This window comes from Pelodiscus sinensis, chromosome 22 (genome assembly GCF_049634645.1).
Source record: "Pelodiscus sinensis isolate JC-2024 chromosome 22, ASM4963464v1, whole genome shotgun sequence".
NCBI lineage: Eukaryota > Metazoa > Chordata > Testudines > Trionychidae > Pelodiscus > Pelodiscus sinensis.
Genome location: NC_134732.1, coordinates 10,287,527 through 10,314,720, shown reverse-complemented (window position 1 = coordinate 10,314,720; position 27,194 = coordinate 10,287,527). Strand labels below are relative to the sequence as shown.

The window sequence follows — 27,194 nt, the reverse complement described above, 5'->3', positions numbered from 1 at the left end:
CCAGATGTCAGAGGTTCAACCTGTATTCTGGCATCCTTTGAAGCTGACTTCCACGGGTTGAAATTCTGAACCCAGGTCACGGAGAATACACCGTAGTAGGTGCTCCTTGTACTGAGAGCACTGTCATGTAAAACTCCTGGGCTATGTCTACATTGGTGGGTTCTTGTGCAAGAATGGCCGTTCTTGCACAAGAACCCGCAGAGCATCCACACTGCCTGCCCGCTCTTGTGCAAGAAGATTTACAGTACAGCATCAGAACACAGGGCTTCTTGCGCAAGAGCTATGCTATTTCTAACAAGTGTAAGCCCTTTCGCACAAGAGCTCTTGAGCAAGAGGGCAGTGTTGACGCGTGGCAGGGGTTTCTTGTGCAAGAAAGCCCTATGGCTAAAATGGCCATCAGAACTTTCTTGCGCAAGAGAGTGTCCACACTGCCATGGATGCTCTTGCACAAAAGCACATGGCAATATGGACGTGTTCTTGCACAACCCTTGTGCAAGATGTTCTTGTGCAAGAACCTGCCAGTGTAGACATAGCCCTGAAGTTTATTGTGGAAGCATCTACACAGTCAACAGCATGCATCTTACAGAAAAATTGTGGCCCATTGTTCAGCGAGAAAGACTTGTAGCAGAACTCTGGGTTCTATTCCGAATTCTCTCACTGACGAGCTGCGTAGCTTGGGCAAGTCACTTCTCTGTTCTATATTTCTGTTTCCTCAGCTGTAAAATGGGTGGTAGCTAAGTGAGACATGATTAGTATTTGTGAACAGTTGGAGAAGTGCAAAGGATAACTATGAGCTCAACTGTGAAGCTTTCATACAAGGTATCACCAGAACCACCACACGAACTAGCCCTTTTATTTCAAAAGCAGGGGCGGGCAAGACACAACATTTTAGCAGGATGACTGCTGTTTGCTACAGTGAGAACTGTGTGGGTAAAATGCCTTCAAGCAGAAGAGGGTTACCTCTTGCTTTTGAAGGGCACAAAAGCCCTGAGCTTGTGGAAGAGACAGGGAATGAAATCTCTCTCACGATAAGGAGGGGAATCTTGGAGTAACTGGAAGGAGAGGGAGAGAGAGGAGTGAGTCTCCTTAGACTGAGTCAGAAAAGAGACTGTGCCAAGGAAACAGGGTTGATTTCAAATGTTGGCTCATTTCAGTTCCTATTAACTGTAAATGAAGACCAGCTGGGACAGACCCTCCTTCCCCAGAGCAAGATTCTCAGAATGGAAAAGCCCAAGCAGAGCTGGCCAATTCATCGAAAGAGGCAATCAGCCCCTCTCTGCGGCAGAAGGCAGATCAGTCCCCCCTGGGGAGCAGCAGCAATGTGTGTCTGATGGAATGCTGCAGGGTTCTGAGGGAAAAACTCTGTGAATCATCACAGGATTCTTGCTACTTGCAGGGCATTAGATTCCACTAGGCGGGGGCCACTGACCCACATTAAAATCAGTCAAGGGCTGCAGAAAAGTGAGAAGCAAACCCCCCCCAAGCAAGTAAACAAAAAACCCCTCCTTGATGTGGCCCCTGACTGAAAAGCAGAAAGACACTCCCCACATTTCCCTCGCATGCCAGTCGAGGAGAGCTTGGGGTGTGGGGTCTGGGTGGGAGGAAGGGTGCAGGAGTGGGCTGGGGATTGAATTTAGGGGCTTTGGGTGGAAGGGGTGCAGGAGAGGGGTGCAGGTGAGTGAGGGCAATGTGGAGGCGCTGTCCTGGCACAGCTCCCAGGGACGTCCCCTGCCACTCCAAGGCACAACCCCCTGCTGCTAATCAGAGCGGCAGGGGAAAAGCCTCCAGACAGCACTGTGCTGTGATTTCCCCAGCCAGGGGGAGCGGAAGCACGTGGAGCTACTTCCTCCCCCTGCCAGACAGAGCCCAGAGGTCAGATCTGGACCTGGTTTGTCTGAGCTCGGCCCTCGGGGCTCCCCTGACCCCCTGCAGCAGGGTACTCTAAGGGGGGAGCCAAAGAATGGCCACAGGACTGGAATGCCAGCACTGGCTCCCTGATGCTGGGCGGGGGGGAGAGCCCTGAGTCTCAGGGGCCAAATCCAGCCCCTGGGCCTTAGGTTCCCCACCTGCACTAGGCAGATAAGTCCAAAATGGCAGGATCCTCCCCCACCCCCAAACCCAACAACAACCAACCAACTAAAAGAACAAACACCCACATGTTCATTACAAATGTCAGTTTACAGTTCCAGATCAGAGGCCCAACTGGGGCTTCAAGGGATGCACTAGCTATTAGAGTAATACTGAAAGGACCTTTTGCAGCAGAGTTTGGGGTTGTGTCCCTGCTTGTAGAATGGGAGGGAGAGAGGCCTGTAATTTGCAAACACACCTAAAGATGCAGTTACATGGGCCCAGTTCAGCAAACCAGTCTTACTAAAAGCAACCCATTTAAGAACATAGACCCAAGTTTTCAAGTGCTTTGCTGAATTGAGGCAGTATTTGGTGCTTTGTGTCCATACCAGTGATGACATGTACAGGCTTCAGAGCATATCATATAAAAGGGAATGTGACCTAGTAGACAGAGCACTGGACTGGGACACAGAAGACCTGGGCTCTATTTCTGACTCTGCACTTGACCTACTCAATGGCTGTGTCTACATTGGCATCCCTTTCCGGAAAAGGGCTTATTTTCCGGAAAATCGCGTCTACACTGGCGCTTTTCTCTGGCAAAAACCCCAAGCTGGAAAAAAGCAGCAGCCATGTAAATGCAAATGCCGCGGGGGATATTTAAATCCCCCACAGATTTGCAATTCCGAAGTGTCTCATTAGCATCCCTTTTCCGGAAAGGGATGCCAATGTAGACACAGCCACCGACTTTGGATCAGTCACTTCAACTTTGTTTCAGGTTCCCCATCTTTAAAACGGGGCCATGATACTGACCTCTTTTGGAAAGCGGTCTGAAACCTAAGGACGAAGTGAGGTGCCCCATAGTCTGTCTTTTCAGCAGTACTCCTTTATGCTACGGCACTCCATGTTTTCTGCTTTGTGGATGAGCTGGTAGGAGAGAGACCACTCCCAAGGCTTCCATCCCTCACTGCATGGCTCTCAAAAGGTTTCCTGCAGTATGGGCTCTGTGACTGGTTCCTGGATGACAATTTGACAGCTGCCTGGTTTCCGAGATAGTCCTAATGCCTTCCTGGAAAGGTGTAAGTTGTCCTTGTACCGACTCAAGTTAAAGTGGAAATGATTGTAGGACTGCTCTTAAGCAGCGTTAATGATTGCAGTGAATCAAATGCCATTTCTCGATGTGGCAATGCCAGCTGTGGCTGGACTCTTGCACTCGAGTGAACAGACATACTCAGAGTCAGCAAGGGGAGGAACCTGGTTGCACAAAATTCTTCAGTCCTGTTTCAAGGGGGAGGAAATTGAAAAGATCAAGTTAAGAAACCACTGTGGCAAATTCAGTTCTCAGGGTATGTCTACACTACAAAGTTAATTCGAAATAACAGCCGTTATTTCAAATTAACTTTACTAGCGTCTACACAGGCAAACTGCTATTTCGAAATAAATTCGAAATAGTGGAGCCCTTATTTCGAATTTGGTAAACCTCATTCTACGAGGAGTAATACCAAATTAGAAATAGCTATTTCGAATTAAGTGCTGTGTAGACACTTAATGCAAAATAGGGGACCTCCAGCCCTTCCCAGGGAGCCCTGGTGGCCACTCTGGTCACAACCAGGAAAGCTTACTCTCCTCTCCTCCAGTCCCGGAGACATTAAAAGGGTAGACTCTGGCCACCAACTCCAAGCCTGCCAGCCCAGAGCCAACAGTGGCCACCGGGGCCCCTGACCCAGTGGCCCCAAAACATAAGCCAGCAAGCCACTGGCAGCCAGCCCTCCACTGCTCCCAATAAGCAGTCTGCCAGCTCCCAGGAGCCTGACAGGGGCTGGAGAAGGCGGGTGCCTTCCTGGTCCAGGGTGGAGATCGTGGACCTTATTCAGGTTTCGGGGGGATGCCCCCAACGCCCATGATCTCTGCACTAGACAGAAGAATGCGGCCATCTATGGCAGGATAGCTGCCAGCCTGGCCACCAAAGGCCACATGCGAACCCAGGAGCAAGTTAGCATGAAAGTCAGGTTGGTCCGGCAAGATCCCCAACCCTGAGCTTCCCCTCCCCCTTCTTCCCCTTGCTTCCAGCTCCCTCGTCCCAGGTTTTCCCCTAACCTCTTCCACCCTCTCTCTTCCCCTCTCCCACCTCCTTTTCCCAGTCTCCCCAGAGGTTCATTCCCCTTCCCCACTTTTGTTCAATAAACCCAGTTCTGTTTTTGAACATACATATCTTTTATTTGACATCAGGAAGGGGGGTTAGGGAGGGGTAAGTTGAAGGACGTGAGGGAAGAATGGGGCACAAGCCCCTGGTGGGGAGGACTGGGAAGGCTCTGAGGGCTCCTTTGGGTGGATGCTCTCTCTCAGGGCCTCCTGGATCCTGATAGCCCCTCGATGGACCCCCCCAGATGGCAACCTGCAGCAACCTGATGGCCCATGTGGCCGAGTGCTATGGTGTCCCGAGTGTGGGCACTCAGGGCACTCCAAGACAGGACTGCTTTGCTGTCCCTCATCTAGGTAGACAAGCAAGCGGGGAACCCTGAGAACTGTCTGTCCAGGGTGGGGGTAGGGTCCCTTTAAGCACGGAGCTCAGTTAGCCTCAGACAGCAGCCCCACACCCTAAGTCCTAACCTGATGCCCTGCCGGCGCTGGTTCCGGCTAACCTTAACTTCAGTTCAGGGTCCACTCAGTGTGGACGCGCTAATTTTAAATAGCAAAACGCTATTTCGAATTAGTTTTTGTGTCTAGATGCATTATTTTGAATTAGCTTAATTCTAATTAACTATTTCAAATTAAGTTAATTCAAAAAAGTGCTGTAGTGTAGACATACCCTCAGTGACTCAGAAGAACTCTGTTTACTTCAGCAGAACTTTGGGTTTGATAGGAGTTACCCCCTATTCATGCCTGTGTAAGGAGACTAGAAATCAGCCCCATTTCTGTTCTGTAAAGCTGGTGGAGTGAATCTGAGGCTTAGAAGTAGAAAAATCACTCTCAACCAGCAAGGCCTATTCCTTGGGGTTTTATTCTGGAGGATGTGAAGTTGATGGATACAAGATTTCAAGATGGTTTGAGACACCCAGAAAATAAAAAGAAAATAGCCACATCTTGGGACAACCCCCCATTGGCATGAGCTCTTCCTGCTCTAAGATTTATCACCCCCTGGGGATCAAATGGCTATCCTAAGGGTATGTCTAGACAGTGGCGCTATTTCAGGATGCATCTGGTATCCCAAAATAGCGTTTTCCGCATCTTAACAGCACACCCGTTATTTCAAAATGCAATCGAAATAAATGGCTTGCTATTTTGATGTCCCAGTAAACCTTGTTCCATGAGGATTAAGGGACTTGTTGGAATAGCAGCCTATTTCAAAATTTGGTGCTGTGCAGATAGTGCCAAATTTAGAAATAAACTATCTCAAAATAAGCTAAGCAACTTGCATAGCTCAAATTGTGTAGCTTATTTTGAGCTACTGCTGCTGTGTAGATACACCCTTAAAGAGTGAAATTCAGTCCCATGTGGAATGCTGGGACCAATGCACCATTTCAGTCCCACTTAAAGCTACAAAAAGAGTCTTAAGCAGAGCATAGGTTTTGCACTGTGCCTCTGCAATGGGCTGTTTCCTGTATTACTGCCAAGAAACTGATCTTACCGTCAGTCCCCCGCCCTGGTTTGTAACTCTGCCCAATGCACATGTGCCAGCTCTAGCCAGGGAGAGATAGGTACCCCATTTATGGAAAGCTTAAAAGGTCCCTGGGTCTAAAAAGAGCTATTTGCCAGTCCTTAGAGTGATTCTGCTCCATTTGGTTGTGCAGATCCTTTGTGCCATGCTGACAAGCAGCAGCAAAGATACAGAGCCAGATCTATGCTGATTTACCCCAGCTGAGGGTCTGGCTTGTTGGTGTTCTGATGTGATTTCAGGTTCTAAGTGAAGAAATAAAAAAAAGTGAAGATTTAGCACCCAATCTTGCCATAAAGTGAGGGATTTTCTTGTTTCAGACCATGTTGTATTTCATTACCTACGTGCTCTATAATTACTTTCCTGGAATTGTAAAACCCCTGCTATCAGATATCTGACTTGTACAAAGACCAGCACATTACAAAAACCACAGTGCTCAGCTCTGGAGAGCAGCTGGAAACCACTACCATGCTCCTGCCAGTTGGCTTGGCCCTTTCTTGCAGCCACAAACTGATTAGCTGTTCTCAGAGGGATGAGGCTGAAATGCTGGATTCTTTGTAGAATGAAAGGACAGGAGGTTTAAACAGGAACGTATTAAAGGAGATAGGCTGCTCTCAGCTGCTGGCTGTTCACATCCAACACCTGGAAAGCTGCTGCTGTTCCTGGTTATATAATGGAGACTTCAGCCTTTGGTTCCAATCGTCCTCAGTTATAAGGAAGAGGATCAAATAAGCAGCAGGGATTCTGAAGAAGAGCACATCACCCCCAGGGCAGTGGTATTCCCTGCACCAGGAACTGGGCTGTATGGATGACAGGTGAACTAGGGCTAAACACCCACAAACCTAATCACTGCTGTCATCGTGACAATACGCCTCATCCCTGAATTCACGCTGGCCAGTGTGCCGCCATCCCTCTACCTGCTAGCCACCAAAATGCCCTCTGCCCACCTCACTCATGAAACACAGAGAGACTCTGAACCCTATGACTGCATCTTCTCTTCTCAGAGAGCCTGATCACTGCTCTTGGACCCGTCACCAGCAACCTGCATCTCAATTGCAGAGGCTCAAAGGCCAATGAACTCCTGTGTGAGACCAGAGATAGTGTCTGTTTCTTGAAGCTCAAATGAGTCAGGGATTCCAGTAGGCAGAATGAGCGATGAGTCAGGTGTTAAATCACTGTATCCAGAAAGAAGTCAGGGTCTATTACAGTGAGGTCAGCAAGAGCCAACAGGACCCCAATAAAAGAAATAAGAAACCATCATGGGGCCCCACTACAGACACACTGACATGAGCAAAAGAACAAGGACAAGGGCAGTCCTGTAAGCCTGCCGGAATTTCTAAATCTAAGTGAGGAGGAGTGTCTTGGATGCTGCTTTTGGTTGTGTTTTCGTGCACTAGGTTCTAACCTAGGACTCTGGATCATCTTCAATTAACCGTGCAAAGAAACACGTGATCTATCTGCAAGATGCCAGGTGGGATTTCTTGCTTGGTGCAGTACAAGCCTTCACAGTGCTGCAGAACTGCTGGGTGGGAGCTGAGGCCTTTGAAAAAGGGAAGCTGGAAGATTGCTGGGAGGAAGCCCTGAGTGGGGAAGCAGCTGGGGCTGTCCAGGAGCAAAGGATCGCACTGGGAGACTGCCAGCGACGTGGGGGGGGGGAGGGAGGTAGCTGGGCTCAATGGGAGGAGTGGAGCAAACTACCAGGAAGGGATTGGAGCTGACAGAGGGATTTGGACAGCAGCCTGACTAAGTTCATTGGACAAAACAGCTACATGATGCATGAGCATCACCTTCTCATTTGTCTGAAGCCTTTCTACCAGCCACAGCTGTCTGCACCTCAACACAACACAGGGCTTGTCTCCGCAGCCAGGATTGTTTGCTGATATCCAGTGGTTTGGAGATGTGGACAATTGGAGACTCCACCAATTCCTTACGCCTGCAATTCCAGCCTAGGTTTTCAGAGAGGAAAGACTTCTACGCTGTCCCAGTAGGGCTGCCTGGACCCCAGGCAGCAACTATGCTGCACAACAGCTGTGATACTGTTACCTTTAATAGGAATGCTGATTGGGCTTCTTTCCCAGTCTACCACCTAAGAATTATAAAGGTGGCTACAATGTTATGCCAAGGACATTAACACAAGTGCTGAGCATTCTTAATTACCCAGACCTTGGTTATCTGAAAGTTTTTTCCTATCCAAAATATGCATAATATAACACAGGCGCTGCCAGGCAACTTGCTAAAACAAGCCCATGACAAATCCACAAATGCAAAGCAAGTCAGAGTTAAAAAAGAAAACAGAGGCACGTGGATGGTGTCTGGAGTCCCCAGTCTCATGTCATCACCCATCTCTAATTTTTTCCAAACTTGTTAATTATGTATACAGTCCCAGAGGAGGGCTAACATTGGGTGGAATGGCTGAAAGGTTGTGGGGGGCCTTACTGTAAAGCAAGGTGCCTGATAATCTATAGTCAGAAGTTAGTGCCAAGGAAGGTGGAACACATCCCGTCTACAATCCCTGGGGGAGAGGCACACAGATAGTGTCTGTAGCATGAACTGACCAAAGGTGTGTCATATCGGGATGATGCTACTTGGCTATCTGAGATGAATTTGGGGAGGGTTCAGTCCAGCTCCCAGTGGGTACGTGCCCATCGCATAATAAAAGTTTAAATTGAGACGGGTGTTTTTCTAAAGAATGCATTTTAGCCGAACAATTCTCAACTAGTCCCACAGGGAATCTGCAAGGTGCGTCAGAGGGTCTGCCCTTCTGCCTGGCAGCTGAAGCTTGCAGTCCCAAGTCCTGGTGCCATGCAGGGCTGAAGCCCCAACCCCAGAACCCCAAGCTCTGGCAGAAGTCACCTCCAGGGCTTACGCCCAGAACTCCCTCCCACCACAAAGAACAGAAACTGCAAGGCCCTCCCACCCCCCGGGGAGAAGTCTCCAGTAGGGTTGCCAGGTGTCTGGTATTGAACCGGACAGCCCAGTATTTCTACCTTCCGTCTGGTAAAAAAATTCAGAAAATACTGCACATCTAAAATGTCCAGTAATCCACTAGGGACTTACAGGGGCAGAGGAAGGGGGGAGAAACTCGGGAATTAAAGGGACCGTGACTGCATTTTGGCCCCGGTCCTTTTTTTGTTTTGCCCAACAACATTTTTTCCTGGCGTTTTTTTTTGGGGGGGGGGGGGGGGTTTGATATTTTTTGTGAAACCATCTGGCAACCCTAGTGTCAAGCTCCCTAGTGTCAAGTCCCCCCTCCCAGCAGCTAAAGCCTGGAGTCCCACCGGGTATGTCTACACTACCACCCTAGTTCGAACTAGGGTGGTTAATGTAGGCAACCGGAGTTGCAAATAAAGCCCGGGATTTGAATTTCCCGGGCTTCATTTGCATATTGCTGGGCGCCGCCATTTTTAAATGTCCACTAGTTTGGACTCCGTGCCCGCGGCTACATGCGGCACGAACTAGGTAGTTCGGACTAGGCTTCCTATTCCGAACTACCGTTACTCCTCGTGGAACAAAATGTACAAAATCAGTGGTTCTTGTGCAAATACTCTGATGCTCCCACTCAGGGATAAGCCCTCTTGCGCAAGTATTCTTGCACAAGAAGGCCAGTGTAGACAGCAACGTTAATTTCTTGCGCAAGAAAGCCCGATGGCTAAAATGGCCATCGGAGCTTTCTTGTGCAAGAGAGCATCTACACTGGCACGGATGCATTTGCGCAAAGGCACATGCCAGTATAGACGCTCTCTTGCGCAAATACTTTTAACAGAAAAACTTTTCCGTTAAAAGTATTTGCGCAAAATCATGCCAGTCTAGACGCAGCTTTAGTGTCTGGGGAATGGGATCAAAAGCAAGCTGCGACCTGGAGTGCAGGGGTGGGGGACAGCAGCAGTGGGCCCGATCCTTACTTTTAAAAACTTTCCACGGATCCCCTGCAGTGCCCTCACGGATCCCCAAGGGTCCACAGACCACAGGTTTGGAACCACCGATCTATACAATTTCTGAGAGTCTGGCAAAAGTGTTCTATCTGGGACTTAGTTTGGGCTGGCTATATAAACATCTGGTTTTAAAAGATCAGGCTATAAAAATGTGTATTATATATTTTAGAAGGCAATATAGTGTTCTGTAGTAAAAAAAAGTGATTATGAACAGGCATTTTGGCTTTATCAGACTTTAAAAAATCCTTAACCAAACCAAACTAATTAACTCCACTCTCCAAATAGACAGAAAAAGGCTCCATATTCCTAGGCACAATTTGGCAAAAAGAGTAGCTCAGAGATCTGATCTATTCTATAGGTTACACTACAGAATTTAATGCAGCCTGTGTGATTTTTATTGGTTCTTAAGCATGCACAATATAAACAATGTAAACTTGCCAGGAATACAGAGCACATCAAGCAATACACAATGCTGAACAATGAGCAGCCCCAGCCCACAGCTGCAAAGCGAGCTGCAAACTTTATCATCCCTTGTCAGGTTGTGCCTTAGTAGCCAGTTGGTTTATAATACCTGGCCCTGAGACTATGCAAATTGAGATGGGGTCACAGGGCGGAGCTCACAGGACCCAGTCTCGCTGTGAGCTCAGTGTGAGTGCAGGGATTTGTTGCAGACCAAAGGTTTAGACTGCAAGCTCTTTGGGGCAGGGCTATGGCCTTATCTGTCGGTAAAGCATCCAGCATTATAATGGTGCTGTATAATAACATGGTATTAAGCCAACATTTCTCATTTCGTCAACACAGTGCCCAACCCCCAACCTCAACCCAAAATACATAAATTAACATAAATTCAGGCCATTCCTGCTTTCCTATCTTCAACAATCTGCTTCCTGCTGCTCTTTTAGCCTGCCACAAGCACAGAAAGAGGAAAGAGAACACATTTCATCAGACATTAAGATAGCAGCCATCCAAGATCGGAGATACCTGACTCCACAGATTCCTCCTATCCTCTACTGGATGGATTACAGGAACAGTCTTCAGCTAGTCAGCCCTCTCTGCACAGCAGAGACCATGCTCACATATCTACAGGAGTCCCAGCTTAGTAAGGAGGTGGGGTGAGTGACAGATCCAACACTATAATATATATTTTCTGGCTGAGTAAAGAGCCAGACGTACATTATGTTTAAGCAAGAGAGACCAACTGGGAATGACAGTATTACTGAGAAGGGCTGGGTTCTCTTCTTAAGGAAAGATCATTCAAAAGTGGCCTGCTCCCCAAAGGACTTGGATCTCTGAAAAGTTCACTAACTTTGAGTCTGGAGGACAAACCCTCTCTTGTATTTTAAACAAGATGCAGGGTTTGATTTCAGTTACAAATCAGCTGAGAGCAACATGTAGCCTCTGAATTATTCTATTCCGGGTTTCCTACACCTTGGGGCTACGTCTACACTGGCCCCTTTTCTGAAAGGGGCATGCTAATTTTAAACTTCAAAGCTGGAATAAGAGATCCTCCGGAATAGGGCTTTATTCCGGAGGATCGGGCCAGTCTAGACGCTCTTTTCCAGCTTATCTACAAGCCGGAAAAAAGCGGCGGACATCTTTATTTAAATCCCGCGGGGGATATTTAAATCCCCCGCGGATTTCCCTATTCTGAAGTTTAAAATTAGCATGCCCCTTTCGGAAAAGGGGCCAGTGTAGACGTAGCCTGGGTGGGCACAGGGCAGTATTCTTCACCTACGTTACCATCAGTTAACTTTCAACTTCAGATCCTCCCACACGTGTCTGCTCTCCGAGCCCAATCAGACAAGACCTCTGATTGAACCAGACTTATTTGGGGTTTTTCCTGAGAAATCATTACAAAACCTGTTAGTTTTACATATCTGTTACCTATGGGTATGTCTACATTACAGTGTTATTTTTGAAATATCTTATTTCAAAATAGTTATTTCTATCTTATCTCAAAATAAGATATTTCGAAATAACGCGTCTACACACAAAATGCATTTTGAAATAGTATTTTGCTGTTTCGAAATAGTGCGTCCACACTGAGTGGACTCTGAATTGCATTTAAGCCTGGCTGGAACCAGGTTAGAACTTACTGTGTGGGGCTGCTGCCTGAGGCTTTCTGGGTATGTCTACACTACAGCGCTAATTCGAACTAACGGATCCAGACTAAAAAACTAGTTCGAATTAGTGTTTTGCTAATTCGAACGAGCATGTCCACATTAAGTGGACCCTGAACCGGGGTTAAGGATGGCCAGAAGCAGTGCCGGCAGGGCATCAGTTGAGGACTTAGAGCGTGGAGCTGCTGCCTCAGGCTGGCCGAGGGCTGTGCTTAAAGGGACCCGACCCCCACCCCGGACAGACAGTTCTCAGGGGTGCCCCGCTTGCAAAGCAGTCCTGGCTTGGAATGCCCTGAGTGCCCACACTGGGCACATCACAGCACTCGGCCATCAGACCGGCTGCACTTGCCGCAGGCTGCCATCTGGAGAGAGGGAGCAATTGGGGGGCTGCAAGAGAGCTTCCACCCCCAGAAGCCCACAGAGCCAGCCCAGTCCTCCCCATCGGGGGCTCGTACCCCATTCCTCCCTCACCTCCTTCCACTTACCCTTCCCTAGCCCCCCTTCCTGATGTACAAAATAAAGAAAACGTGTGGTCAAAAATAGAATCTCTCTTTATTGAACAAAACTCAGGGAGACTGAGAAAAGGAGGTGAGAGAGGGGAAGAGAGAGGGTGGGAGAGGGGAGGGCAACTACAATGATCAGGGGTTTGGAAGAGGTCCCATATGAAGAGATGCTAAAGAGACTGGGACTTTTCAGTTTAGAAAAGAGGAGACTGAGGGGGGATAGGATAGAGGTCTATAAAAGCATGAGTGGGGTGGAGAGGATGCATCAAGAAAAGTTCTTCATTAGTTCCCATAATAGAAGGACTAGAGGACACCAAAGGAAAGGAATGGGTAGCAGGCTTCAAACTAGTTAACAGAAAGTTCTTCTTCACAAAGCAAAGAGTCAACCTGTGGAACTCCTTGCTGCAGGAGACTGTGAAGGCTAGAACTAGAACAGAGTTTACACAGAAGTGAGATAAAGTGATGGAGGTTGGGTCCATGGAGTGCTATTAGCCAGGGGGTAGGAATGGTGTCCCTGCCCAAAGTTTGTGGAAGGCTGGAGAGGGATGGCATGAGACAAATGGCTTGGTCACTGTCTTCGGTCCATCCCCTCCAGGGTCCATAGGGTTGGCCGCTGTCGGCAGACAGGCTACTGGGCTAGATGGACCTTTGGTCTGACCCAGTACGGCCATTGTAAGCTCAGGGCTCAGGGTCGGGGGTCTCAATGGACCCCCTTGATTTTCATGCACACCTGCTCCTGGGTGGCCAGGCTGGCAGCTCTCCTGCCCTAGACGGCCACTTTCCTGTGCCTAGTGCGGAGATCGTGGATGAGGTCCACGATGTCCGCACTAGACCAGGAGGGTGCCCGCCTCTTGCGGTCCCGGGCAAGCTCCCGGGAGCCGCCAGCCTGGTCCCGGGAAGAAGGGGAGGGCTGGGGGGCATCGGGTGGCTGGCTCGAGCCGTGCCAGGTGCAGGGTCTGCTAGCTGGTTGCTGGCAGGCTTGCAGCTGGCACTGGCATCATAGCCAGCCCGTGCCCCTTTAAGGGGTCCGGGGCCGGGAGGGGGGCAATAGAGTTTCCCTGGTGTTGGCCAGAGTGGCCACCAGGGAAAGCTGGGGAGGGCTAGCCTCCCACTAGTTCGAATTAAGGGGCTACACACCCCTTAATTCGAACTAGTAAGTTCGAACTAGGCTTAGTCCTCGTAGAATGAGGTTTACCTAGTTCGAACTAAGCGCTCCGCTAGTTCGAATTAAGTTCGAACTAGTGGAGCGCTAGTGTAGCACCTATCAAAGTTAATTCAAACTAACATCCGTTAGTTCGAATTATCTTTGTAATGTAGACATACCCTCTGAGGTCTGTGCTTAAAGATACCCCCCGAAGACAGCCAGTTCTCAGGTTTCCCTGGTTGCTTGTCTACCTCGATGAGGGACAGCAAAGCATTTTGACTCTGCGTGCTCTGATTGCCCTCACTCGGGACACCACAGCACTCTGCAACATGGAGCCAGAGCTGCCCCTGGGCACTCTGGTGCTTTTCTTGGACGTGTTGCTGTAAGCCTGGCTGCACTTTCTGCAGGCTTCCATCCGGGAGGTCCTTCAGGGGGCTGTCAGTATCCAGGAGGCCCTGCGGGAGAGCTTCCACCCTGAGGAGCAGTAAAAGCCTCCTTGTCTGCCCCACTGGGGACTTGTGCCTCATTCCTCCCTCATGTCCTTCCACTTACTCCTCCCTAACTCCCCTTCTTGATGTGAAATAAACTACATGTATTTTCATGAACACAAACTCTCTTTATTTAACAAAACTGGGAGGGGGGGAATGAAACTCTGGTGAGACTGGGGAAAGGAGGTGGGAGAGGGGAGAAGAGAGGGTGGGAAAGGGGAGGGGGGAAACCTGGGAGGAGGGAGCTGGAAGGGGGAAGCAAGGGGAAGAAGGGGGAGGGAAAGCTCAGGGTTGGGGGTCTCACAGGACCAACATGATTTTCATGCAAACCTGCTCCTGGGTTCGCATGTGGCCTTTGGTGGCCAGGCTGGCAGCTATCCTGCCATGGACGGCCATGTTCCTCTGTCTAGTGCGGAGATCATGGACATTGGAGGCATCCCCCCAAACATGAATAAGGTCCATGATCTCCACCCTGGACCAGGAAGACGCCTGCCTTCTCCGGGCCCTGTCAGGCTCCTGGGAGCTGGCACAGTGCTCCTGGGGAGCGGTGGAAGGCTGGCTGCTAGTGGCTTGTTGGCTCGTGTTTTAGGGCCACTGGGTCAGGGGCAGTGACTGCTGGCTCTGGGCTGGCAGGTTTGGAGCTGTCACAGGCAGTGTGGCCAGAGTCTACCCCTTTAAGGGCTCCGGGGAGCGGGGAAGGGAGAGGAGTGTTCTTGGTTGAGGCTGGAGTGGCGACCAGGGCACCCTGGGAAGGCTGGAGGCCCCCTATTTCGAAATAAGGGTCTACACAGCACTTATTTTGAAATAGCTATTTCAAATTTGGCGTTATTCCTCATAGAATGAGGTTTACCAAATTCGAAATAAGCGCTCCGCTATTTCATATTTATTTCAAAATAGTGGTTTGGCTGTGTAGATGCAAGGAAAGTTATTTCAAAATAAGGGCTGTTATTTTGAAATAACTTTGCTATGTAGACACACCCTGGCTATGTCTAGACTGCAAGCCTCTTTCGAAAGAGAGTGTCTAGACTGCACGCGGAACTTTCGAAAGAGCAAGCCGCTTTTTCGAAAGAAAGCACCCAGTGAATCTGGATGCTCTCTTTCGAAGAAGCCCTATTTACATTCAAGGCTACTTTTCCCGAAAAAAACCCCTGAGTCTGGACACAGCCCCTATGGGTATGTCTACACTACAATGTTAGTTCGAACTAACGGACGTTAGTTCGAACTAACATTCATAGCCGCTACACTAGCGCTCCGCTAGTTCGAATTTGAATCGAACTAGCGGAGCGCTTAGTTCGAACTAGGAAAACCTCATTTTACGAGGATTAAGCCTAGTTCAAACTAGCTAGTTCGAATTAAGGGGTGTGTAGCCCCTTAATTCGAACTAGTGGGAGGCTAGCCCTCCCCAGCTTTCCCTGGTGGCCACTCTGGCCAACACCAGGGAAACTCTATCCCCCCCTGCCGGCCCCGGACTCCTTAAAGGGGCACGGGCTGGCTACGGTGCCCGTGCCAGGTGCAAGCCTGCCAGCACCCAGCCAGCAGACCCTGCACCTGGCACGGCACAGAGCCACCCACCCGATGTTCCCCAGCCCACTCCCTCTTCCCGGGACCAGGCTGGCGGCTCCTGGGAGCTTGCCCTGGACCGCAAGAGGCGGGCACCTTCCTGGGCTAGTGCGGACATCGTGGACCTCATCCACGATCTCCACACTAGGCACAGGAAAGTGGCCGTCTAGGGCAGGAGAGCTGCCAGCCTGGCCACCCAGGAGCAGGTGTGCATGAAAATCAAGGGGGTCCATTGAGACCCCCGACCCTGAGCCCTGAGCTTACAATGGCCGTACTGGGTCAGACCAAAGGTCCATCTAGCCCAGTAGCCTGTCTGCCGACAGCGGCCAACCCTATGGACCCGGGAGGGGATGGACCGAAGACAGTGACCAAGCCATTTGTGTCGTGCCATCCCTCTCCAGCCTTCCACAAACTTTGGGCAGGGACACCACTCCTACCCCCTGGCTAAGACTACTCCATGGACCCAACCTCCATGACTTGATCTCACTTCCCTTTAAACTCTGTTCTAGTTGTAGCCTTCACAGCCTCCTGCAGCAAGGAGTTCCACAGGTTAACTATTTGCTTTGTCAAGAAGAACAACTTTCTCTTACTAGTTTCAAGCCTGCTACCCATTCCTTTCCTTTGGTGTCCTCTAGTCCTTCTTTATGGGAACTCAGGAAGAACTTTTCTGAATGCACCCTCTCCACCCAACCCCTGCTTTTAGAGACCTCTATCCTGTCCCCGCTCCATCTCCTCTTTTCTAAGCTGAACAGTCCCAGTCTCTGTAGCCTCTCTTCATCTGGGACCTGTTCCCAACCCCTGATCATGTTAGTTGCCCTCCCCTCTCCCAGCCTTTCTCTTCCCCTCTCCCACCTCCTTTTCCCAGTCTCCCCCAGTTTTGTTCAATAAAGACAGAGTCAATGTTGGAAGAAACGTTATCTTTATTTTGTACATCAATAAGAAGGGGGGCTAGGGAAGAGTAAGTGGAAGGAGGTGAGGGAGGAATGGGATACGAGCCCCCGATGGGGAGGACTGGGCTGGCTCTGCGGGCTTCTGGGGGTGGAAGCTCTCCTGCAGCCCCCCGATTGCCCCCTCTCCCCAGATGGCAGCCTGCGGCAAGTGCAGCTGGGCTGATGGCCGAGTGCTGTGATGTTCCCAGTGTGGGTACTCCGGGCAATCCAAGCCAGGACTGGTTTTCAAGCGGGGCACCCCTTAGAACTGTCTGTCCGGGGTGGGGGTCGGGACCCTTTAAGCGCAGCCCTCGGCTAGCCTAAGACAGCATCTCCACGCTCTAAGTCCTCCTCTGATGCCCTGCCGGCACTGCTTCCGGCCATCCTTAAGCCCTGTTCAGAGTCCACTCAATGTGGACTTGCTAGTTCGAATTAGCAAAACACTAATTCGAACTAGTTTTTAGTTCTAGACACGTTAGTTCGAATTAGCTTAGTTCGAATTAACTAATTAGAACTAAGTTAGTTCGAACTAGCGCTGTAGTGTAGACATACCCTATGTTATTAAGGGGAGAAACTGGAATAGAAGTGAAACCCTTTAAACATCTGATTTCAAACAGTAGGTGAAGAGTATGCGTCTGTATCTCACATCTGTGAGATCTCACAATCTGTGTATCTCACAATCTTTAAAATATTTATACCCAGGGCTTGACAAATAGTGTAATCTACTTGCCCGTGGCGAGTAGATTACACCCTGGAAGAGCTGGCGTGGAGCGATCTGCACATGCGCAGAACTGCGCGCCAGCTCAGTGAGCCTTGTTTATAGCCATAATACTCCTGTGAAGTAGGGCAGAGCTGTTCTCCCAGTTATACAGATGGGGACCTGAGGCACACAGCTAAGGCTACGTATTCATTGCAAAAACAAGAGAGTCAGGGATCTCAGAGCTCAGACTTCAGCCCAAACAGAAACATCAAAACTGCAGCTTCTATTAGCTCTACAAGCCTTAGTTAGCTGGCCTGACTCCTACTTGCTGATGCAGGATTTTGCTTTTGGAGTGCAGGCTTATGGTACATAATTTACCAACAGTCAAAGTCTATGACAGAACAGAGACATGACCCAGTGTAGCAATTCTCAGGCTGGTCCCTTAGTCATTGATTTGACTCCTCCCAGGAGCCAGAGTTACAATATTAATATTCCCTGGCATCTTTCTTCTCACATGGTAACAAGGAATCCTGTGGCAATTTAGGGCATGTCCACATTAGGAAATTATTTCCAAGTACAGTAACTCATTTCAAAAGAATAACTCACAAAATGATTGTTTTGAAATAGCATGTACACACTACAGGGAAGCCTCAGAATTAATCCGAGGCAGGCTCCCTTAATGTGGATGCACTACCTTGACATAGAGCCCCAGGAAAGTAATTACTGTGAGGCTTTGTCTACACTACGGCTTTTGCCTGGGGGAGGCATAAAGATCTTGTGCAAAAAGGAGTTTTTGTGCAAAACGAACACATCCACACTGCTTGTTCCCTCCACAAAAACCCCTTGGATTGGAAGAGATTATGCAAATGAAGCATGAGAAAATGCTAATCTGCGCTTTATTTGCACTGCCTCTTCTGGCCAAAGCCATAGTGTAGACATAGCCTGAATGACTCTGGGGAGTAGTTATTTCAAAAGAGCAGCAGTGGAGTGTCCACACTACCGCTATTTTGAAATAAGTGATATTCCTCGTGGAAAACAGGAGATATTTCAAAATAACCAGCCCCTTATTTCGAAATAATGGGCTTTAGTAGTGTGGATGCTGAGCTTGTTATTTCAAAATAAGGAGAGTTATTTCGAAATAACTCCCTACTGTAGACCAGGGCTTAGAGACTCACAGATTTATAAGAGCATAAGCTTTCATGAGAAAAACATGGTGCTTGGTCTTTTCTGGTTGCTAATTTAGCACATCATAATGAGATTCCAGTCATAGCCCTTTTGTTGCTGATTTACTTTGGTGCAGTGTGTTGTTACAATTGTACAGCATCTACAGCAACTGACTGACCTACAGGCTAAGAGGATGGGATGCTCCTCATTGTTGTCTTTCTAAAACAGGAGTAGGCAATACTTTTTGATGGGGGGGGGGCACTCCAAGAATTTGGAAAGTGGTCGAGGGCCGCACTCTTCCATATTAATGGAGGAGGTACGGGGTCTGGAATAAAGGTTGGATGCAGAAGGGAGCTTGGGGTAAGGGAGGGAGTTTAGGTGAAGGAGGCAGTTGTGACTTGGGCCACTGGAGTGGGGTGAAGGGAGTTCAATTGTGACCTAAGGCAGGGAATTGGGGTACAGGAGAGATGCCAGATCTGGAAGGGGATATGGGTACAGGAGGGGGACAGAGGATTTAGGTATCTGCAGTAGGGGGCAGGAGTGGGGGACAGAGGGTTGGGGAAGGGAGGGACCGGGGTGCCAGAGGTAGGCTCTGCCAGGAGACTTACCAGCCAGTAGTGGTTCCTGAATCAGCCCCCCTGCCTGCCCCGCCCCCTCAGAGGATGCAGCCATGGGCTCTGGAGCCCCTTGTGCTTCATGGCTGCTTGTTATTGAAACAAACTGGCCAACAGCTGCGTGATCCAAACCCCATTGAAATCACTGGTCTCCCACTGATTTCAGTTCCATAGCTCAAATTATACAGCGTCATAGCAGGTCCTTAGGTGCAGTCCCCACTGACAACCAAGATGGCAATCCTGTCATGTGCAAAGGTTTAGAGTGATTGGCTGCACAAATGCTTTTCACCAATCGGTTTGGAAAGGGATGTTATTACAGACTCAGACCCAATGCCTGAGAAAACAGCACCAGGGTGCAGAAATTCCTGCTGGCCTAATCCTTCTTCCAAGAACAACTGACTACTTGAGATGTACCAACTAAACTAAATATAACTTATGGGCAAGGAACTTTAGCCATTTCTGGAGAAAGAAACACAAGGACAGTCAGGCAGGCAAAGACAGGCAGACAGGTCTCACAAACTCACTCGGACACCTGTGATTCCGGGATGTCCAGGAGGCCCCTCCTTTCCCTTTAGTCCTTCATTGCCTTTTTCGCCTTTCTCTCCTTCTGGGCCTTGCTCTCCTTTGTCTCCCTGCAGAAAAGTGGAGTATGTTTGCTTTTGAATACAAACAAAACATAAGTCACTGTGTATGATCCTTGAAGAAAGAAAAAGGGAAGATTAGAGGCGGAAACCAAAAAGACTGAGGGAGGCTGAGTCATAAAGCACTTGACATTTAATGGAACAGGTTATTTCAAAAACTCTCTCAGCCTGAGAGATAAGAACCCACAGGATAGGATGGTTTGAACTTTTTGCTTCTCTACACAATTAACTGAGCAGGAATCTCCCACATGGAAACTCCTGGATCTGGGATAAGGGAATGAGGCAGGCAGCTGAGATATGAAAGTCTTTTCACTAGAAGGGGAATTTTGACAAGACTTTGAGGAGAGGCTGTGGGAAGTAAGGATGTTAAATATTGACTAATTGACTAATCAATATTGACTAATTGACTCCCCCACTGATCTCAGGCTCTGTGCGGCTCTGCCGCTTTGAAATGCTGCGGGGAGCCTGGTGTCAGACTGCACACGGCGTTTCAAAGCAACCGGGCCGCATGGAGCCCGGGATCAGCTGAGGAGTCCCAGGCTCCAAGTGACACTTGCGCTTTGAAATGCTGCGTGCAGCCTAGGGACACCCAGGGATGCATGCGGCATTTCAAAGCAGCAGTGCTGTGAGGAGCCCAGGGTTTGGTCCCAGGCTCCAAGCAGCGCTGCCGCTTTAAAGTACCCCTTCCTCTTAGAGACAGCCAGTTGGGTCGGGAAGCAATTAGTAGACTAGTATTGCACATCCCTAGTGGGAAACAGCCCAGGCCCTGAACAAACATACTGCAAAAGATTAGCAGTAAGAGAGTTAGATGCAAAACCTTCTATCAAGTTGGCACGATCACAATTGGGGAATCACGTTTTATAGGGACGATCAAAGGGGATAGTTCTGCTCTCATAGCAATATTATGCAACCCAACTAACCTCGGAGGAGTCACTCCTGATTTACATGCACATTAGTAAAACCAGGATCATGCCTATTACATTTTGTGGTTAAACAAATATTTGGGCAATGTACAACAACAGTTCTGTTGTCCAGAGAAACATTTGGGCTGGGAGGAACTGGAATGGTTCAACACCACTTGGAGATGAAGCAGCAAGTGATGGCATGAGAAAATCATATAAGGGAAGACAGATCTGACATCTAATGATAAACAAATAGAAAGAGGCACAGAAAATAGTTTAACTAGAATGAAGCAATAAACCACAAGACTTTGTTGTGGACTTGGCCAGCTTTACTTCTTGTGGCATGAAACAGTTGGCCTGTGCAGACAGACAGGCTACACAAGGCTAAAAATCTGAATTACAATCCAAAGGTAAGGCTGCAGATTTGGAAAGGCAAAAGAAATGATACAATGCAAGAATGAATAAGAATGTGGGGGTCCTGCCAAAAAAAGGGGGATCTGGTTACTTGATTTGCAAATAATGATGTGAACTTTGGGGCTATCGAGGGCTTTGGGACAGTTCTTGATTTGCCTGTGGAATTTCAAATGTATGAAAATCTGTAAGGAAGGAAGAATTAACCTGCAGAAACTTAAAAAACAAAGTAAATTGTTAGCCACCAGTTTCTGAAGAAGAACATGACCTTCATGGAGATCAATAAGAAGTTCCAGATATGCACGAAGAAAGCAGTTGGAGGTTTGAAACCTGAAGGATCTCTTAGAAGCAAGACTTTGTACAGATATGGTTTGGCAGCACACGGACTTAAAAAAAACAGTCCTTCCGGTTTGCTCTTTTCTTAGGTAAACTGTATAATTGATTGTTGAGAAAACTGAAGAATTGAAAGGGAATGAAAGAGAGAGAGAACTTTATGTAAGTAGGCTTTTTTTTTTAGTAAACTTTTTTCCAACCCTAGGTTTCCTAAGGTTTACTACTGCATGTTCATCTCTATCAGTGGTTGCAGTAGTTACAACCCTAGTTCATGAAAGGCACCTACAGCAGGTGGTGGTTTAAATGTCATGCCAGGTAGATCTGATCAAATTCAGCCATGTAACAGTGCTTAAAATGCTGTTGGCTCCCTGTAGCTCCATTTCTAGAGAGGGGAGTAGAGCTAAAACTAGGAAAGAATATTTAACACAGGGTTGATTTTTAATTGGCACTTAGAGCTCATGGAAATGGAAGGGACATATTTTTGGACAGAAGAGAGCATAGGCAAACTGAGTAATTATGATCTTGGCCCCAACAAAAGATGGGAAGAAACCTCCTAGAGGAAAAAGCAAGTATCAAACTTGTTGCCCACATAATGCTGTTGTTGAGACTAAAGGGGACATTATTGTGTGAACAAGGAAGAGGAAGCAAAGAACCTTTCAGGACTGAAAGAAAACTATGGAAAAGGAGTCAAAAAGGGAATGATTTGGTGTGAGACTGATGGAAGATGCATATTCAGATACAACACACAATAAAGCAAGAATGATTACAGGAGAAAAATGTCATCCCTGCCCACAGTCCATCTGTAACTGCATTGTGCTGAGTATATTCTTTAGGCTCTAGAGCTTTTGCAGGAAGTGTTCTGTGCCTTTAATCTTAAACACAGCACAGGTCTAACTTACTCTGCGGGAGTGTCTCAGGTTCATGCCTGCTGTGAGGCTAAACTTCGTAAATAATTATTCAGGGCAGTTCTTTTAATGTGTGTCAGTGACAGCATCAGTACCCCAGTCCTGTAATACAAATGTAATGATGCTCCAGGTGAGACAGAACTTGGAAACTCTGGAGTAATGAATGGGCGCTTCTACTGCTCAAACTAAAGGATTAGTGTTTCAGATGCTCTAGCAGACTCAGACCTCTGTGTGTCGTATCCACTGTATGGGGACAAAGAGCTATTGTATTAATGTGTATTACACAAATGCTACCATAGTTCAGAAAGGGTTAAAGGGTTAAAAATATATCAACAAGGGAAGAAAAGTTAGAGGCAGAGAAACACTCTGATGGTCTAATGAAGTATCACATGAAAGGGGCAGTGAAGGTTGGAGGTTTAAGGATTGCTTATACAAGAGCATACAGGTAGTGGCAGATTCCTAAGCCAGCGGTGGAGCTATTGGAATTTTTGATCAAGCAAGAGGCATAAAAGATTTTTCAAGATCCAGCTGGCTTCTAGCTAAAGCTGGCATCTCTAATGGAAGAAAAAAATAAACCCTTTACATTTCTGCCTACTTCGGGTTGGATGACAATGGAAGGAGGTGCGGCTCCCTTCCCGGGGTCCGGATCACAGGTAAGTCTATGCAGAAAGGGAGAAGCAGGGATGGGAAGAACTGGTGGGAGGGTTTGTTTGCCACTCCACTTGGATGAAAAGACGGCACGATACAGACACACTAACCAGACAGTAGAGCATTGTACTGCCACGTTGTGGACAACGAGCCATGACTGAGAGTACCTGCAGAGGCAATCCTTGCAGCTTCCAGGATAAGCAGAATCTGGGGTGCACGTGGCATTGTCAGCTGGTTCCCACTACTGGCTGCTGACAGAACAGATATACAGTCTGGAAGAAAAGCGTCCGAACTGGGAGATACAACAAGCTCCAAGACTCACTGGATCAAGGAGGCTGCAGCTCATTGATACAAACCCTAAGCTGGGGTGCGGAATGTGTCACATGGGGCAGCTAGGAAGCAAAATGAACCTGGAAGCTGATACAAAGAGACATGAGGTGCTCCTCGGGGATCCCCCAGGATAATGCTGGGATTGCTCCTCCGATGGTAGCCGCTATGTGGGGCAGGGCAGAGGATTGTTGAACATGTTTTTGTGGAGTGGGAAAGGGGTTTGGACCAGAAGAACAAGGCAGTATGTGCGACAATACTTGCTTCCCTTGCAAGTCTGCCTAAGGGAAGGGGCCTAATCTGAAAGTGACTGAATTTGTGAGAAAGAAACCTACCCAACAAAAAAACCACACAGAGTCTTTACCTTGACTCCATCTGGCCCAAGTGGGCCGCTGTCCCCTTCCAGGCCTGGCTCTCCCTGCAAGAGAGATACAGACTGTGACGGCGAGTTGGGGTTTCCCCAATCCTGCACCCCCGTAGCAGCCAGAACAGTCTCCAGCCAGTAGACTAGAGAGGGGTTTATTGATGTTCCAGAATACAGCACAGCACATATGTGATGTGGCCTCCGGGGGCAGGGCCAGGATGGCTCAGGCCCCTAGAGTTAGGGTCCATCACTCCTAGCCCTCTGCTTAGCCTGTTCTCTCCATGCTTCCCAGATAGCAACTGACCCTCCCCACACAGTCCTTTGTCCCTCTCTTCCCTTAACTTGTATAACCAGTTTTGCTACCATTCTGGGAGCAGCAGGATACCCCCTGCTGGGCCGTGCTTACCGACAGCTGCCAGTGGGGGTCCCCCACAGCCCACAGCCCAAGCATAGTAACCAGCAAGGTACTAACACTTAGGACAATCTCTTCTATCATCCCTTTATCTCATGGTTTTTGTAGCCAACACCTTTCAGAGGAGACATGACTTCCCCTTAAAATGAGGTGAGCCAAGTGTTTTTGTAATGCTCACAGGTGGAATGGAACATGGGACCGCTGGAACTTAGTGCATGAGCCTTTACCAAATAAGCAAAAAGCCAGCTGGCTGTTAGCTAAGGCTGTAGAGCAGATTCATTATTCTCTCTGTTAAGTGTTCTCAGTGCCACAAGATAGGATAGTGCATTTTCAGTGTGTATACTTCTGGTGTAGAATGGAGAACCTATACTGCCACATGTGGGCCAATATAGTTTGTTCAGATCACCATATTTTAGCACTATACTATGAAGTCACTCCCTCTTGCTCAGTATCTCAACATTGATCAAGAGGAACAAGCCTCAACTGGTTTCAGAGAATGCCTTTCTTCATTCAGTTCCAGCTTTCCCTCAATAGTCCCCAACTCTGACTCAGAAAATCCTCTCCCCCCTGGGTGAAGCAGGGAATTCAGTCTCTGATTTCATGCAACTTTGGGTGTCACCATGTTGCTCCAACAACTGACTTCAGTCTGGAGATCAAGGGAAAGGAACCATATCCATGGTCCAATCTTTGCATTCATCCCAGCTCTGGCTCCCTCCCCACTCATGCATACTCTGACCAGTGTTTCCCCTGTTAATGCTGGCCTCCGACTGCCACTTCTCGGTTACATCTACCCAAGTCATGAAGAACTTGTGAACAGAATAGGCTTGTTTTTACACAGCCCCTTTCATAGTCATACTTAAAGGTACTTTAAAGCACTTGGCAAAGGAGCAGGTCCAATACCAGTTGTGACTGTGGGCAAATGGAGCTCACTGTTAGCTCAATGCAGCTATCTGGTTTTATTGTGAGAATAAATGGCCAGGATAGGGGAGTAACCCTCTAAAAAAGTCATTTGTGATTGTTTTTGGTTTCGTCTGGATGTCTCTCAAACAGGCAATTGATCTAGGCACTTAGCTGGCCTTTGTCGCTGTGGTATCGGAGAAACCCAAACATACTGATGAAGTTATGCTCACAACAAGCCTAGAAGGGAGGTTTCTATTTTCCCCATTTTACAGACCAGGAACTGAGACACCGAAGGATTAAATAACTCACCCAACCACAGCCACAGCCACAGAACTCCTGAATCCCAGTCTAATGCCTTAACCCCAATACTGTCCTTTGATTGTACTATGTTACCCCTGCCACACCATGATCACACGTCCCTGGCTCACACCAATGCTCACAAGTCCAAAGGTAAGACATGAATCCACAATCTGCTGCCCAGACTGCTACCAGCTCCATCACTGCAGATGGAAAATGGCCCTTCCAAAGTTTGGAATTGTATATATCCTGCCCATGCTGAGAGAGCAGGGCACTGTCACCTTCCACACCAAGTTTGGTCTAGAAGTCACAGTTCATCTTGCTTCACGTAATGAAGAGGACTCCAGTACAAAGCTAACTCTACTTACTCTTTGACCAATGAGGCCTTGTTCTCCTGGGACCCCCAGCTGTCCAAGATCACCCTGAAAAACATAGAGGCACAGGCTCAAGCTGTTGACAATGTTAAATGGATGGAGTGAAGCTGATGTTTCCCCTTCTCTTGCCTCCTCTTAGTTCTTCCTTTATCTGATCCTGTTCAAACATGAATGTCTAATCTTTGGTATGAGGTCTGTGACAATCAGGTGCCCAACACCTCCCCAATAAGCTCTAAGATGAACCTTACAGAATTGGCAGTGATTTGTTTGTGTCAAAAATCAGTAATGGATGTTTGCAAGACAGAGCCAAAGAGAATTCCCTGTGCACCTTACAGCAGGAAACTATTTCATGTTTTCTGATTAGGAAAGCAACATCCCCAGGATTCAGGGCATAGTACTGCCTGTAACAAATGTTTAACTGGAGTGAGGAGAAAGAGAACAGACACATTCCAGCAAACAACAGTCTGATCTCTGGTATGACTGTGGGGTGTTGAGTACTATTGGGATTACAGACAGCACAGAATGGATAAAACTGGACATATTATCGGAGCTGACCATGAAGCAGATATCTTTGGGCGAAGTGCTAAGTATAAGGAGGATGCAGTTTGCAGCTGTCTGGGACATTGGATCCAGATCAGTGGATCTATTTTACAATGTGCAGGAAATGTTCATTTCCTTCCTCATTCCATTCATTTCACTCTGAAATTCCAAGCATTGTTTTAAAACTTAAGAATTGGGATTATTACTGCTAGTGACAGAGTACTATGCATACATAACATCTTCCACTACACAGTCATTTTTGAGCAATATATGCACATGACCCCACTGAGATGCACCCACTTCTGGGGAGACCAACATCCAACCACAATGGTAGAGGATGTGGAAGGTGTCAGGAATTTTGGTCAAGAACGCACCTCTGTCCTAGTGGTGTGCTCCTCCTTTGCCACCCTATAGAATTAGTTTATTCAACTGTATGAAGTTACTGCTCAGAGAGTGTTCAAAATCTACAAGTCTGCCCTTGAATGCTTATGCCCAAATAAATCTGTTAGTCTCTAAAGTGCTCCAGGATGCCTCGTTGTTTTTGTGGATACAGATTAACACAACCACCCTCTGATACTAGAGCATCTAAATACCTCCAAGGTTGAGGAGAGAGAGAGAGAGAGAGAGCAATAAGAATCTCTCATATTCTGAACCCAATGCAAGGGCTCATTCTATTGACAGGGGTTAAGTGGGAGCTTTCAACATCTCTGTATTATCAACATTACTACTCTGTTTCCTTCCTTCCCTCCCTCCTTCCTTTAGTCTCTCAATCTGGGTCAGGTGCTAGGATATTCTCCAGGCATTTAAAAGCCTGCCCTCAGGAACCGGCATGTCAAACAATATGTTCAAGCTCAGTCAATATTCCTCATCAGCCTGGCTTAGCTGAAGCAGCCTGTCCAGAGAAGATGTGCACCGTGCACCTTCCTGTTTGCAATGGGAGCTGTGCTGTAAATCCTGCTGCGGGAATGCTGGCCACCTGAGCGGCTCAATGGCATTCTGTTCCCAGGCAAGGTAATTAGGGAGCTGAATGACAGGCAGAAGCAGAATAGCTGAAATGTTAGAGGAGTATCAGGGCTCCAAAGACACAGTTGCTCAAGTGATGTGTCAGAAGGTTTGCCAAAGAACACATGGCGATGAATGGGAGGGGCAGGGGTGAGGAGGAAGAATGGCAGAGGAAATTGCATTTAATCCCAAAATATAGGCTGTTCACAGCTGCTCAAGACAGTAGCAACCCTTCAAAACCTAACTGGAAAATAGAAAACTGGTG

The 27,194-nt window shown here is 48.0% G+C and overlaps 1 protein-coding gene across 3 annotated transcripts in view; it reads right to left on the bottom strand.

The window, feature by feature from the left end:
- Positions 1-27,194, bottom strand: part of COL27A1 (collagen type XXVII alpha 1 chain) — a 305,308-nt gene that overhangs the window by 58,051 nt on the left and 220,063 nt on the right. For all 3 annotated transcript variants that reach the window (XM_014580186.3, XM_014580187.3, XM_014580190.3), the window contains 3 exons: positions 25,382-25,435; positions 23,405-23,458; positions 19,398-19,505 (listed from right to left, as the gene is read on the bottom strand). In XM_014580186.3, coding sequence (XP_014435672.2) covers positions 19,398-19,505; positions 23,405-23,458; positions 25,382-25,435 — 216 coding nt within the window. The remainder of the gene's footprint in view (positions 1-19,397; positions 19,506-23,404; positions 23,459-25,381; positions 25,436-27,194) is intronic.